At 43.8% G+C, this 15,501-nt stretch overlaps 2 protein-coding genes across 2 annotated transcripts; one reads left to right on the plus strand and one right to left on the minus strand.

The window, feature by feature from the left end:
- Positions 1-2,160: 2,160 nt before the first annotated feature.
- LOC133914682 (glutathione S-transferase T3-like) lies at positions 2,161-3,408 on the plus strand. The gene is made up of 2 exons (XM_062357735.1): positions 2,161-2,808; positions 2,881-3,408. The coding sequence occupies exons 1-2, from the start codon at positions 2,401-2,403 to the stop codon at positions 3,406-3,408; spliced, it is 936 nt and encodes a 311-aa protein (XP_062213719.1). The 5' UTR covers positions 2,161-2,400.
- Positions 3,409-3,722: 314 nt separating this feature from the next.
- On the minus strand, positions 3,723-5,304 carry LOC133914683 (uncharacterized). Its single transcript, XM_062357736.1, has 2 exons — positions 4,831-5,304; positions 3,723-4,758 (listed from the first exon to the last, which is right to left on the minus strand). Exons 1-2 carry the CDS (start codon positions 5,073-5,075, stop codon positions 3,723-3,725), a joined length of 1,281 nt encoding a protein of 426 aa, XP_062213720.1. The 5' UTR covers positions 5,076-5,304.
- Between the last annotated feature and the right edge of the window lie 10,197 nt (positions 5,305-15,501).

Below are 15,501 nucleotides of genomic sequence, written 5' to 3' on the forward strand. Positions count from 1 at the left end.
CTCCCGGCGCGGCGTGGGATGGGAAAGGAGAGAGATTCCCTCGGCCGTGGGAACCTCTCTCCGTTCCCTTCGCGTAGACGGAGAGCGGAGAAGTGTCCGACAGTTGGTGTCGCGCGCTGGTGCGGAAGCCGCGGAGAGCCGGAGCGGAGGCGGCACGAGCAGGGAGGACGGAGGAGCAAGGGTCGTCGGAGCGGCGATTGGGGCCAGGGGGGCAGGGCGACCGCGCGGGGACGGACGCGTCGACGTCGGCGGAGGTGGCCAGGCGGCGCAGCGTCTCATCGACGGCAGGTACGTCCCAGCCGCCATACCCGATCCGTAGATCCGAGGGAGAGTGGGTACTTGGATTGGGTTCCGTCGTGTAGGTGAGGTCAGGAGGGTCGTCGGCCCTTGCGGCGCGGGGGACGGAGCAGGGGGGGCAGGCGGCGCTCGCGCTAGAATGAGCGGTCCTCGGACATGGGGGAAGTCCGGACGGGGTGAGCGAGATGTAGTGAACAGGCGGAGGGGTGGGTAGGCGGCGGCGGCGGAGGTCGATTGAGGAGTCCTCGGACATGGGGCAAGTCCGGACGGGGTGGGCGATGGAGGCATCGCAGGGGTCCTGGGTTCTGTGCATCGAACTACGGCGGAGGAGGTGGTGGGAGGGCGCGGTGAACTTGCGTTGCCGTCGGTGAAGGGGAGTCTTCGGGCTCATCGGATTGCCGTGGTGCACTCTGTAGATGGACGCGGCAGCTCTGGCGATGCTTGTGTCGTTGATGCAACACCAAGTGCAGGAAGCGGCCGACGCGTTGAAGAAGGTAGCATCCGACAACATGAGCCCAGAGAGCACACCAGCGGCCGTCGATCTCAACATGGCGCTTCTACAAGTGGATGCAATTGTCGGCGATTTGGGTCAGCTAGTCTTCCAGGTGGAGGATGCGATGCGGCGGTGTTCTCTGTCCTTGTCCACCGAGGAGGAGGACAGGACTACCGATGGGGTCGAAGGAGAGGCATGGGCTTCCTTCAACATCGCCGGTGATGACTCTGACCAAACTGAAGGGAGCTCGGAAGACGTGCTGTGCTCCAGTAGTGTAGATTGTGGTTCGGTTGAGTCCGATAGGTCGTGGCGGCTATAATCTGGGCGCCGGTTAGGATGGAAAGGTGTGATCCTCAATTCTGTTCTTGTGCGCAGTGCGTGTGGTACCCGGAGTTAGTTTGCTATCTCGAAAATGCTTGTTTGTTGTCGCCTTAAGCACTGTGATGAACTGAACTGCTATCATGTTTGTTGTCCCCAATTATTTTGGATCAGTATGGCACTACTATTTCCTCTGTATGGCAATAAGAATTTGTCCGCATTTGGTGTCCACATTTTGATTGCTTGTACTGGTCCATGGAATGGCCTATTGCACACTGTACACTAGCAAATTTTACTGAACCAGGTGTATGTCATTTGTAATTACAATTTCATTGTTCTGGTATAGGGTAAATGCATCATCTTTTGTAGAAACTACAATACTTGATAATGTATCGTGTATGGAGCAAAGCACCTTCTGGTGAATCAAGGATTGCTGTGCTATGCATAATGTATACCAATGTTCTGCTTGGTGGGGTGAATTGTCTATTAGCATTGGGACTGTAAGTGTGCAATAGGAGTGATTAGGTAGTCTTGTTTATGAATATGCCATTGATGGTCCGAAGGCCCTGAGTTGAGTACATTCTGGTGAATCAAAGATTGATGCACTATGCACCATGTTTTGCATTTTTCGGCTTGCTACATTATCAAGTGATATGTCTATTAGCCTTTGGACTGTAACTGTCATCTTGGAGTGATTAGGTAGTCTTGTGTATGAATATGCCATAGGTGGTCCAAAGGCCCTGAGTTGAGTACATTCTGCTGGATCAATGGTTGATGTACTATGCACAATGTTTTGCAATGTTCGGCCTGTTACATTTGGTTGATATGTCTATTAGTCTTTGGACTGTAACTGTCATCTTGGAGTGATTAGGTAGTCTTGTGTATGAATATGCCATAGGTGGTCCAAAGGCCCTGAGTTGAGTACATTCTGCTGGATCAAAGGTTGATGTACTATGCACAATGTTTTGCAATGTTCGGCCTGTTACATTTGGTTGATATGTCTATTAGTCTTTGGACTGTAAGTGTGCAATAGGAGTGAGTAGGTAGTCTTGTGTATGAATATGCCATATGTCTATTAGCCTTTGGACTGTAACTGTCATCTTTATCACATATTACCTGCTTGTTGCCCTATTACCTGTGATGTTTATCATAAACTTTGAAACTTATCTTAATTGAAGGGGCCGAATGGATCCTTTTTATGAGAGCATCCTGCAGGACGGTTTCGACCGTATGACTTGGCGGGGTCAAGACATGGGTACCCAGGGGGGTCAATCGACGGTCCACAAGCAGAGATGTCGCAGTTCTCACAGCCTACTGATCTTGGAGGGCAGTCCGAGTTAGGGCAGTTCAGTCTAGGGAGCGATGACAAGGGTACGAAGAAGGTCACCTCGAGGAAGAAGAAGAAGGTGGACGCGAAAACTGATAGAACCAAATGGACTGACGAGGAAGATGAGTTGTTGGTGTCGGCCTGGCTTAACGTAAGCCAAGATCCGGTTGTGGGCACGGATCAGTCCAGAGAGACCTATTGGGGGTGTATCGCAAAGTATTTCAACACTTACAAGAAGGACAGCATGATGCCGAGGACCGACAAAGCGCTCATCAATCATATGAAGCTGATCACGGATGCCGTGACAAAGTTTACGGTGCATTACAGGAAGGTGGAGCAGCTGAACCCGAGTGGCACCAATGAACGTGACAAGGTAACTGTACATTTCGCTGAAATTGTCCATGCATGTATAGTCGACCAGGACTTATATTTATATGCTTCGCAGATGGCAAGAGCGTGCTCCGCGTATAAAGCAATTGAGGGAAAACCCTTCGCATACACCCATTGTTGGGTGCTGCTGGCCGAGCACCCAAAGTGGCATGCACACGAAGCGGCAAAGGCGCAGAAGGTCTTGGAGCTTGCGGAAGCACAATGCAGCCAAGCTGCAGGCAATGACATCCCAAATGATGCCGCTTCCAACGCGTCGACGGACCTTCCCCGTCCTATTGGCCGTGACCAAGCGAAAGCTTCTCGAGCGCGCAAGTCGCCGTCGCCGTCCTCAATTCCAACCGTGTTCGGAGGAGCATATGAGCGACAATTGCAAGACATCAGTGAAACAAAGAAAGTGATGGTGGAACTTAAGAAGGAGCAGCTGGAGGTGATGCGTCTCCAAGCGACTGTCCGAATGAATGACCAAGACGAAAGAATTATGAAGGTCGATTTGGACACGGTTTCGGGACCACTACGGGAGTATTATAGGAAGCGCCAGGAAGACATAATGGCGCGGTGGAAGGTCCTAGAGAACCGAGATTAGGACGGTTGAACTCGTCAAATAGTTGTTAATCGGATTGTAATATTGATGGACATGTGTGTGTCATGGTACTGTGCAACTTCGGAATTATGAACTTTGCTTTGTAATATTTGTCACATTGAAGTAGTGTCATTGAGGACTGCAATAGTGGTTCATGTATTGATTCGTAGTACTAGCATTACAAACCAAAGTACATGCCATAGCCGACTCAACTGGAAACATCACACAAAAGTACATGCGAACCGGTGACCCTATTGGGAACTTAAAACCAAACTTCATGCTTCAAACTAGCTTATGGAATACAAACTTTCGGCATTCTATTGTGCTCCATGCATACTCCAAAGGTGCTCCACAAGGTCCGCCCGCAATTGGCGGTGCACTGCACGGTTGCGGATAGCTTGAGTTGTTTCGACATAATGCAGGACACCTTCGTCACCACTTCGATGGACTTGAGTTGGTTCCCCCATGAAGTCGAACACCTGCACCGGGGAAGCGGTACCACGCTCGTCCTCAATTATCATGTTGTGCATAATAACGCATGCGGTCATGATATTATGCAAGGTAGACTGATCCCATACTCTAGCCGGCCCGCGAACAATAGCAAACCTAGATTGCAACACACCAAATGCACGTTCGACATCCTTGCGGAGAGCAGCTTGCATCGCGGAGAAATGGATGCTCTTGTTGCCTCGTGGAGCAGGAATTGCCTTCACTATGGTCGCCCATTCGGGGTATATGCCATCGCCGAGGTAGTATCCCATGTCGTACCTGTTACCATTTATGATGTACGAAACAGGTGGGGCACTCCCATCGATAAGCCTAGTAAATAAGTTAGAGCGGTGCAATATGTTTATATCGTTAAGACTCCCAGGCATGCCAAAAAAAGCATGCCAAATCCATAAGTCATACGACGCAACCGCCTCCAAAACTATAGAAGGCTTGCGAGTATGGCCTGTGTACGCGCCATGCCATGCTTTTGGGCAGTTCTTCCATACCCAATGCATGCAATCGATGCTCCCGAGCATCCCGGGAAACCCACGGCGCTCCCCTTCTGCTAGGAGACGGGCGGTGTCAGTTTCATTGGGAGCCCGGAGATATTCTTCTCCGAACACCTGCACAATAGCTTGCACATATTTTCGTAAAGCCATCATCGCCGTGCTCGCTCCTATCCGCACGTACTCGTCAACTGCATCGGAACTGACTCCGTATGCTAGTTGCCGTATGGCCGCTGTCATTTTTTGCAAGGGGCTAAGGCCGAGCTTCCCCGTTGCATCCCTTCTCTGCCTGAACCAGGTGTCATGCTCCTCCACAGCGGCCGCAATATGCAAGAACAACCGCCGCGACATACGAAACCTGGGTGCGTGAAAATACATGACTCAGTGTACAGAAGGAAGGTTACGACTTCCATTACAAAATCGAACTTACCTCCGACGAAACAGGATATCGCCGTACACAGGGTTGTCGGCGAAGTAGTCGTTGTACAGCCTAGCAGCACCTTCGCGGTGTTGCCGGTCTATAACCGCATGGCCGGGCATCGACCCACGCTGCCTGCTACGACGCGCAGCTGCTGCTTCTTCCTCCTCGATGGCAATCAGCACAAGCAGCTCATCCTCTTCGTCACTCGAATCTGAGGAGAACATCATCATTTCCTCCGAATCTGAGGAGTTCATCTTGTTTTTGGCAAAAGGAGGAACTAGTGTGACTCCGCTGTGAGCATGCTGGCCCTTTTTGTAGTGCTACAAATCTTCCCTGCGAAGCCACACTTCAGTGGCTTCCATTGCAAGCCGCTTGAAAAGTCCAACGTTTCCTTCCACCACAAGCCGTCTACCCATTCAACACTCTAATCCCGTACTGCATACGTCGTACAAACGCATTCATCGTAGATATACAGATTCGGTACCAAGTATATTAAAATATTAAAAGTCTGTTGGGGAAGGGAATGGGGAAGGGAATGCTGTTGGAGTGCAGGATCCTGAAGGGAATGAATCTGGGAAGGGAATCGTGCTGGAAAGGGATTTTGGAGTGGGAAAGGAAGGAAACGGTTCGGGTTGGTCTTAGGTGCTGCTCTCCAATACATAATTCTTAAATATAGGGCCTCCATCGGTTAGAAAAACAGAAATTTGCATAATTATTAATTTTACTTAATTTATGTGAAATTCCTATCTCTATAATATAAAATACAATTTGGTTCTCATATTATATACTTCTTTCCTGTACTCTTCTCTCATCTAATAAAATCCTCTACAATTCAACTAATTACCCACTTTTGCTATCCACCCTCGTCCTCTAACCTCCTCATCTCGTTACCAGCTACGAATATAAGACCCATTTTACTAATAAAGAAATTAGAATGAAAATTAACAGATAATTTTTATTTTTTCAGATCCATCTGAAATCAAACTACAATATCACTCCCTACGTATTTGTTTAGCGGTGCTCACATTGCGCATTTATATCTTTATATCTTGAGTTTACCTTATTTAATATTTATGTTTTCGTTGCAACGCATGTACACTTAGCTATATTCTAAATACGACAGACTAGACATTTTTATGAGATTTTTATTTTAACTCTTTTTATTCTAATATTTTAACATTAACCTGTCAGACTATATTTCTAAAAACTAACTCTTTTGATCACTTCAGTCATCATTATGACATGACAAATGAATATTGTCATGCCAGTTGTCTTGTGGCGTGACGGAAAATGTGACACGTAGTGTTTTTTCTTTGGCGTGACAACATTCATGTGGATTCTAAATCGTAGTGTTCCAAACGTTGCACGGAGCATGTTAATCTTAGTTAAGTATTCTCTAGTATTGAACTAAGGCATTACACATTCAATAAATCGAGCATGTGGACAACTAGCATACACGTACACAACTATATAATAACAGGAAATAAGAAACAAAATTAGGTCGTGATTTGTTTTATTTACTAATAATTAAAGTGTACTGCATGTGATGTGCACGCCCTTCCTTTGTTACCGAAGATTCCCTAAGCAAAGCAATAAAACTATCGTGATTTTTTAATTATCTCATGGCTCTGAAACAGCTAGCGGATTCTAGCTTATCTTTGTCTTGAGGCTAAGCTATTGATGTTCAAGTTGTGAGATCTCCCATGTGAGTGTGTATCACCGGTGGTTATGTTCTTGGAAGTCTAGACATTAAGTAAACAAACAAAACCTTGCGGTAGTTGTCATTTATTCTCCAGTTAAATAACGACAAATTATGCCGATCCTTGCATACAATTTTTGAGTGATCCATCTATACTAGCTTAATGCCCGAGAAATACAACGGAATAAAACCTATGTTCTCACCCCACAATATTTACATCATGTGTACTTAGTTTGTGAATCATAACATTCATATTACATATCACTATTATAGAAGGGGTCATCAATATTCCCCTTTTACTATCGGCTTGGTAATAACATTGTCAGTTCGTAATAATCGATAGTGATAATAACTACTGATTCGTAAGATCAAGGTGCACATAAAAAAGTCGAGCTAGCAAGAATCGACAGTGATATTCAAATTATCAATATCGGTTCTTTAAAAGACGTATATAAAAGGACATGTCTTTAAGAACATGCAGTGATACTATTTATCTTAATCGGTTCATAGTACAAATCGACAGTGAGAATATTAATCACTGTCGTTTCATAATTCAAATCGATGGAGTAATAATTGATAAAGATGGACTAGCAGTGTAAGTTATTATCACTGTTTGTTTGTATAAGGCAGTGATAATTCTTCTACAAATAGAGCTCGCCTTGCTGAACCGCTCCCATCTCATTTCCTTCCAATCTCTTGAAGCTGCTCCCGAGGGGTAGTGGTAATCGAAGTGGAACGGTAGTCACTGTCTTCATTGTGGCCGTCTCTACCTCTTCTGCTCGGCTTCAAGGCATCCTTCGAGTCATAGCGACCTCATGTCTACCAAGCCTGCCATCATCGAGCCTACCGTCGATAGGCCCGTCGTGTGCTCCTAATCTCAAGAAGCCGCTCCCGAGGGGTAGTGACAGTCAAAGTGGAGTGATGGTCATCGTATCCACTATGGCTACCTCTACCCCTTAGGCCCGACCTCTCCTGAGCCAACACACGGCCGCGCACCCTCCACGTCTCCTCATCTCCTATCCCTGTCTCCATTGCGCGTGTGAATGTTATGTGAAAATGATGTGGTAATATTTAGATCTAAATGAATGGAAAAAAATACAAATGTGTTGAAGGTGGATTGTGTTTTTCCACTCATTTAGGCTTATTATTGTCACTTTGAATATAGACTTAGATATTGCTAACCGTTCAAGCCAGATTATGGCAATAGAAACATCTAAATAAGTGGTAGAAAATATATTTTCTTCAAGAAGATTGTGTTTTTGTTATTCATTTAGATATATTGTTGTCACTCAGTTACCGCAAGATGTAATTACTCTACCTCAAATATTTCAGTATGGGATCTCCATATAAGTTTGCGATCAAACTTAGATGGATTCTCATGCTGAAAAGTTCGAGGTAGAGTATTTTTGAACATATGGATGGATTATCACTACTGATTCTAGCCTTAAACCAACAATGATTGTTGTCTAGAACCAGTAGTGATTGTTGGATTATCACTGTCGATTCAAGGCTACAACAAGTAGTGATACATGCTATCACTCAGTTCATAAGACAGTAGTGATAATCTATTTGTCGGTTCAAAAACCGGCAGTGATGCCAATTTTGAACCAGCAGTAATGAACGTTTTTTTAGTAGTGTAACCGGTAATGATAAAGTATCACTGTTTGTTCATAAGCTGAACCGACAAATCTAATATTTAATCGGTAAGAACTGATAATGATATATCACTGCCGGTTCATAAAACTCATCGATAGATTAATGATTGAGCCATTATGAACCGGCAGTGATAGCTAGTTTAGGATATGAAACGGTAGTGATCCTGACGGTATCACTACCGGTTTGAAATATGAACCAGCAATGATAATCCTTCTATAAATATCTTGTCCCTCTCTCACTTCGCTCTCCATCTCACTCCCCTTCAAAATATCAATCCTGATAGGTAGTGGCGGTCGAAGTGGTACCCCTTGAGCCCGTCTTCCTCGTCTCTTGTCTTGACCCTGAAGCCATTACAATAGCGGTTGTGCAACTTCACCCAGATTACGCTATGGACCATGTGGTCAGAGTAATGCAACAATATTCCAAAATGCAGTACCTGATGGGCGCCCGCAACACCAGTGGCCATTGGATCTTATTGGTTACGCATCAAATTATTCAGAAATTTGACGCTCTTTTTTTCAACGATGATGCACTTCCGGAGATTCGACGACGGATCGTAGAGTTCTTGGTGACTGAAGTTATAATCCCACACGACGAGTTCCACTATAGAATCCCTAGGTTATGAGGTCTTATATATGTAATATTAGTTGATCGAAACTTTGTAACCTATATGATTCTGTAATGAATTGATTGGAAATTTGTAACCTTTGCGATTATATGATAAAGTGAGTTCTTATATATGTGTTTGTCAATATAGAGTTGGATATATTGCTGTTATTTGTAGGGAGAAGATGGCTGCTAAATCCTGGCTACGCTCCAGGATGCAGCCTGAAAATAGGATATCATACACATAAGTAACGGGTAACCTAGTTACACATCATTTATATTAAATATAAATGATGGGTAACACTTATGTATTCCTCTCAGCACATGGGTGCTAGACATAAATGATAAGTGAATAGGTTACCCGTTACTTATGTCTGTCACCTTAGCATATGGGAGACGCTCATAGGTGATAGGTAACACATCATTGGTGACTAGTTATCATTGACGCGTTTGAAGTGACGAGTACCGGATCCGTCACCTATGAAGATTATACCCGTCACTCATGAGCTTTTTTCACATGGTGGTAGAGAGTAAAGGTTATCCAAGCCGACCCTGACATGACTGAAACTTACCATGCGAATTCATCTTTACTTGTATGCAGTCAGTAGAACTCAGAATATTAACAGAAAAGAAAGCCTGAAACATAACCTCCTTTTCATCTAGCATGACCGTACCCGATTTTCTTGTTTTACGTTAGGTGGAAAGTGGGAGAACAAAACTCGCTCCTAGACAATAGATTATTTGGAGGGAAAATAAGAGCTTGGATTTGGTAACTGACCATACTCTCCTGAACTTTTGTATTCCAGCTCTCTGAGTAAGAGATGGAATGGGCATACTTCACTAAAGACGAGGAAGCATAATGTCTGTTGTTTTGCTCTATATTTGAGAGCACTGGCTTCTTTATCTAACATGTTAACCTTCCTGCATCTTGTACCTTTGCGATCATTAGTTCTACTTTTCATCTTAAAGATTCTAGCTCTTGTTCCTCTAAACAAAATTGAGCATCCAAACATCGTTTCATCAAATAAAACCCATATGTGTAGCCTAAAAATCAATAGCTTAAGAAAGTGCAAAGGAAAGCTGAAGAATAAGTAAATATGAAACAGCCTCTATCTTCAAGTGTATACCCTGTAAAATATTATTTCTGCATCAGGGCAGCAGAGCTGCAAAAAAAAAAACATCGAACCCGAAGATAATTACTGCCTTTGTTTCAACAAAGAAAGAATAATTACTGCCGCATGCAATTGAGAGTAGCACCGGAGCATCACTTGTGTCAGGCAAAAGTTAATTTGATAGTATTGACTTTGGTTTTCAATTCACGTAAAAAGTGGATGAGCCTGAGCTTCTAATTCAAGGGCGGCACCACGTCGTATTTTTCTAAACTGAATACAAAAGTTAATTACTTGTTTTGCCAGTTGGCCCAACTCTCCATTAGAGAAAAAATGCATGACGAATGTGAAAAAGATGTCACCAACATGAAGAGTCAAACTCAATGCAACCTCCTGCGTGATCAACTTAAATAGCTTACCTTGGAATGATTGTGGTGCAGATGTGCAAGGTTTCCTTGGTGGCCTACAGCTTATTTCTTCTCCTCTGCCCAACATTCTTTTATCACCTATGCTGTTCATTCTTGCAATTGATTCTTTATAGAGGATGATCTCCTTAGCTGCGCAACAAGGTATTCTTAAACCCATCTTCCCACGATCGGCAAAATTCATATGCTCCCTGTATGTGGATGACGCAGCATTTTTTGCCACCCAGACAAAGAGGAGCTTCTTGCTCTACAAGCAATGCTTAAGGTCTTTAGTGACTGATCAGGCCTAGTCACAAACCTTACCAAAACCGAAATCTACAAAATTCGATGCGATGATATTCCTTTGGCACAAATTCTAGATGGCTTCCCCAGAAAAATTGGCTCTTTTCCATGCAAATACTTGGGCCTTCCCCTCCACACCAAACGGGTAAGAAGAGTTGCCGTCAAACCACTCACTGACAAAATTGGCAACAGGCTCCTAAGGTGGCAAGGAAAGTTCCTTTCTATGGTCGGCAGAGAAACACTCGTCAAGTCAGTGATGTCCTCTCATCTAACATATCATTTAACTATCCTCCCATTGCAAAAATAGCTCCTTAAAAGGATAGACAGGGTTCGGAGAAGTTTCCTTTGGAGAGGGGAAGATCTAGATAAAGTATCGGGAGGATATTGCCTTGTCAATTGGACAACCGTAGAAAAGCCAAAAGATTTGGGTGGTCTTGGTATTCTAGATCTGTAGTTCTTTGCGAGAGCCCTTAGACTTCGTTGGTTGTAGTTCCAATGGAAAGATGACAAGCTGTGAAATGGTTTCCCAGTGCCCTGTGATCAAGTGGACATTGACCTTTTCAATGTCTCAACAACGGTCACAATTGGTAATGGTGAGAAATCTTCTTTCTGGCATTCGAGCTAGCTAAATGGTCAAGATCCCAAGAATATTGCGCCTCTCATTTATATAGTTTCATCGAGGAAAAATTTCACGGTCAAACAGGGGCTTCCGGAGCACATATGACTTAGATACATTAGCCGAATTGAATCTGAACAGGAACTTCTGCAGATTTCGTATCTTTGGAATTTGTTGGCCGGCCAACATCTCCTACCAGGAATGCATGATCAGATAACTTGGCGTTGGACTGATAATGGCGTATACTCAGCAAAAAGTGCATACAAGATACAATTTGCTGGACAAATAACAAAGCTCAATATGCGATACGTCTGGAAGGCAAAGGTGGAACCGAAATGCAAGATTTTCTCCTGGGTGCTCTTACAAAATAAGATCCTGACTACAGACAACCTTGCTAAAAGAGGTTGGACTAGACACCAAACTTGCCACCTATGTGATCAAGAGGATGAAACATACATACACTTATGCAAAGACTGTGTGTATACACAACAAGTTTGAGCTCAGTTGTCTCAATGGTTGCACCTTCCTACTTTGCCACAACTATCTTCTTTCCAAACCACAAAGGCCTGGTGGACCGCGGCGTCATGCAGAATCAATAAAGAACATCAAAGATCGTTTGATGGGCTGGTAATCGCTTTTTAGTGGAATATATGGAAAGAAAGGAACCCTATAATTTTCCAAAATGCGGAATGCGATGTTGTGTAGGTTGCTGAAAAGATCAAGCGTCGGCTTGAGCTTTTCCAAAGAGCACTCCTCGGTTGACCTTTCTCTTTTCTCTTTTGGTGTAACAGAGGGCTATGTCCCCTTGATGTTGGTACTGTAGAGTCATAGTTGTAGCGGGGGCTTCCTGGTGCTGTCTGCTTCGAACTTTTTTCCTTCTTTTTGTGTTTAGACCCTACGTTTTTTCCTTCTCTAATAAAATCAGTAAATCTCGTGTTGTCCTTTCAAAAAATAGATACAGCCATATTAATCTGCAACTTGTCACCTGAGTATGCTCCCAGGAGACGTAGTTGATTTCAAGAACAGTTAGAATAATTATGCACCAGAGTAAGCACAATGCTTAAACAAAATGATAGCTCGTGAAATATTTTGAAAAATATAAATTCCAACGACATCACTCAATGTTAGTTTGAGGCATGATTTCAGCAAAACCATCAGGATGTACCTGTAATACTTTAAAATTTAATATATAAATAAACCGTGAATATTATGAAAACAAAAATGTTAACTGCACGCGGAGCACATGAGGTGGGCGAAAATTTGACTTCTTGATCCATAGATCAAATGGATGATAAGAGACAACGGATGCGTAAAGATCACCGAAAGAGTTCCGTTTGATTGTGTAAACTTCCCGTTTAGACATTTAGTGTAGTCTGTAATGAGTCCAATAAATTTAAACTATTGTATTATAATAAAAAAGATAGGAGAATATCGAGTCATACGTACTACCACAGAAATAGTAAAAGTAGACAGTGTCACAGATAATTTTTTAGGACTCGTCATTGACAAAGTACTTAGAGATGGATGCTAAAATAAATATGTCTGTAACATGAACGGTCATCTCGGTGTGCCAAAAGTCACATACGGTATTTGATAAAAACCGTTTGTGATGTGTCATAAGATACAGATGAATAATAACTAAAACCGTTTGTGATGTGCCAAAAGGCACAGACAGACATTAAGAAAAATCATGTGTGATGTGTCATAAGACACAGATGAATAATAATAAAAATTATATGTGATGTGTCATAAGATGATGAGGACATCACTCCCTCGGATACATACAATGATCCTCCATTGAACTTTCAAGGTCCAATCACAAGAGCTCGCGCACGACAATTAAATTTAGAGGTGAGCTCGTTCCTAAGCAACTCTTTATATAATTTTGAGAATATATTACTACCTAATGATTATGTGTTGTTTAGGAATCATGGAGAGGATAAGGAAACACATAGAGGAAGGCTTGGAGGCGTGGAGGAGCAGCTAGGACGTCCAACAACAGCAGGAGGTCCAGTCCAACTCGAGTCCGAATCAGCCTCGGCCTCCAGGACCAGCGAGCAATAAAACGGACGCCCAGGACGCATCCGGACTCCGTTTTCGACGATTCACATATGGTTGGAAAGATAATTTCATAAGGAAACCAATGGCGTTGGTTTGAGGTCCAAATTCCTTCTGAGTCAACGGGAAACGTCGAAACAAGTCAGCGTCCAGAATCTGTCCCGGTGCTACGTCACCGTTTTTGGTCCGTTGGGCCATATATCGTGTTGGAGTCCATTAGGGACGCGTCTAGGGGTCCTTGGCCGACCCTAATCCTTTATATACAATAGCCGCCGCCCTAATTAGGGTTGGGTTTTGCTTAGATTATTCTGTCAAGAACAGTTTCGCCGTTTCGTCGGTTTGTGAGACCCCAACTCGTGAGATTAATCATTCATCTGCAATTTGGTTGCATTCTTCCTTGTTCTTGCTTGTGTTCTTCGATTCGCAGGCAAGGATTTTAGCCTTCTTGGCGAGGTCAACCGTGCAACGCCGGTTGATAACCAGAGGAGACGTGGTGCTGCGATTGCGGGGTTTCGGATCGTGTTGTTCGGAAGCCGGATCGACTTGTGTCTCGTTTCCACCAAATCGAGAGTTACCAGAACCTTTCGGAAGATCGGGAACCCTTGTTCATATTAAGTGGTATTCAGAGCTTCAGGTATACCGTCAGGTTCATATCTACCCTTAGTTTCGAGTGTTTTCGCCTTCGTTCCATAGTCCACTGCCATATCGTTTTTTTTTTCCTGTCCTACAACCCTTCCGCGCCTTTAGCTTTTGCATATTTCAGTTTCAGAGTTCGTCGTGTTGAGTTTGTGTCCTGGTCAAGGTCTTGTTGCTGGTTAGGTCGTGTTAGAGTTCAGTTCGTGTGTTTTCCCCCACCGTTTCCATCAAACCCTAGCCTCCGTCGCATATTTTCCCCACTTTCTTCCCGTTTTGTCCTCTAATTCGGAGTCGTTTCTCAAATCGGGCATAACTTTCGCATACGAACTCTGTTTTCAGAAAAGTCATAGAGTTTTTCGCATCGAAACAGCGTTTCGGATCCGTTCGTCCCCCGCTTCGCCGGGTTCAGCGAAATCAGAATTCCCAAATTCGCCTCCGAAGTTTGAGTTTTCAATTTCCAAATATTTTTCTCATTTTACGGCTGAACTTCAGAAAATTCTACAGGCCACGTCTTTCACTTGTTTAAGCTCAAATTTTCTGTGGTTCCCTCTTGTGCGCTCCTAAGTGAAAAAAAAAATATCAAAAAAATAAAAAGAAAAAGTCGAATTTTCCCAAAAAAACAACGACAGCCCAAAAAAATAGAAAAAAGAGAGGGGCAAAAGAGGAACAATATCTAGAGGAGCACATAGAGAAGGGCAAAGTGAGCTGTGTTAGTGTGTGCTGTTTAGTTCTTTGTTTCTGTTGCTCTTGCTATCCATCATACTTGTTTCTCCACCTTGTTTAACACACATACTTGGTACTTTTAACACTTTAGGCCAGCAACGAGAACAAGTACTTGGGACTATAATTCAGCATTACTATCTGTTTCTGATTTGTGTTCCACATATACATATTTGTTCTCTTTGTGTGCCTTCCAAGCCCCACAGATTCTTCTGAACAGCACTGGTTTGCATCCCTGCAATCGCTCGCACGCCTTCCAGGTATCCTTTGCTTTGCTGGTAAGAACCCTGGTAAGAGCTTGGTAAGGTGTCTACCTTTGCTGATCTTGATTGAGAGGCACCACTCCATCTTGGTAGTATGATTATTAGGGATTACCTTCACTGTTTGTTGTTGTGTTTGTTTCCACAATGTCAGTTGAAGGAGATAAAACGCCAAAGGACTTCAAGGAGTGTGTCAGCCAAGAGCAGCTACAAGCTGTTGTAGACAATGCTCAGAAGGAGATGAGGGAGACAGTCATCAAGGCTGTAACTGAAGCGATAATTGAGATGAAACTCGCAAACGCGGTTGAGCGGGTGGACAAACGGTTATCCGAGCTCACCGACAGGGTAAATGCTTTGGAAAACCGTCCTGTGCACAACGAAGATGTGAATGGAAGCAACACCGGTGATGAGTTGTATGATGACGATGTTAATGTTGATCCAGCGGCGACATTGCAAAACAGATTACGGCGTCGTCTTCGCACTAACACCACAGGTATGGGTGGCGTTCCACATCACCACCACCATCGAGGTATGTATAATCGAGCTCCTGAAGATCCTTATGCTAAGGTTAAATTTACTATACCTTCTTTTTCGGGACATTATGATGCTGAGG

Source organism: Phragmites australis, chromosome 4 (assembly GCF_958298935.1).
Source record: "Phragmites australis chromosome 4, lpPhrAust1.1, whole genome shotgun sequence".
NCBI classification, from domain to species: domain Eukaryota; kingdom Viridiplantae; phylum Streptophyta; class Magnoliopsida; order Poales; family Poaceae; genus Phragmites; species Phragmites australis.

Bases quoted from the DNA above. Each gene is read 5' to 3' on its own strand.
- LOC133914682 (XM_062357735.1), top strand. From the start codon at position 2,401: ATGTCGCAGTTCTCACAGCCTACTGATCTTGGAGGGCAGTCCGAGTTA. The intron at 2,809-2,880 runs GTAACTGTACAT...TATGCTTCGCAG, and splicing joins GCACCAATGAACGTGACAAG to ATGGCAAGAGCGTGCTCCGC.
- LOC133914683 (XM_062357736.1), bottom strand. From the start codon at position 5,075: ATGAACTCCTCAGATTCGGAGGAAATGATGATGTTCTCCTCAGATTCG. The intron at 4,759-4,830 runs GTAAGTTCGATT...TCACGCACCCAG, and splicing joins GATATCCTGTTTCGTCGGAG to GTTTCGTATGTCGCGGCGGT.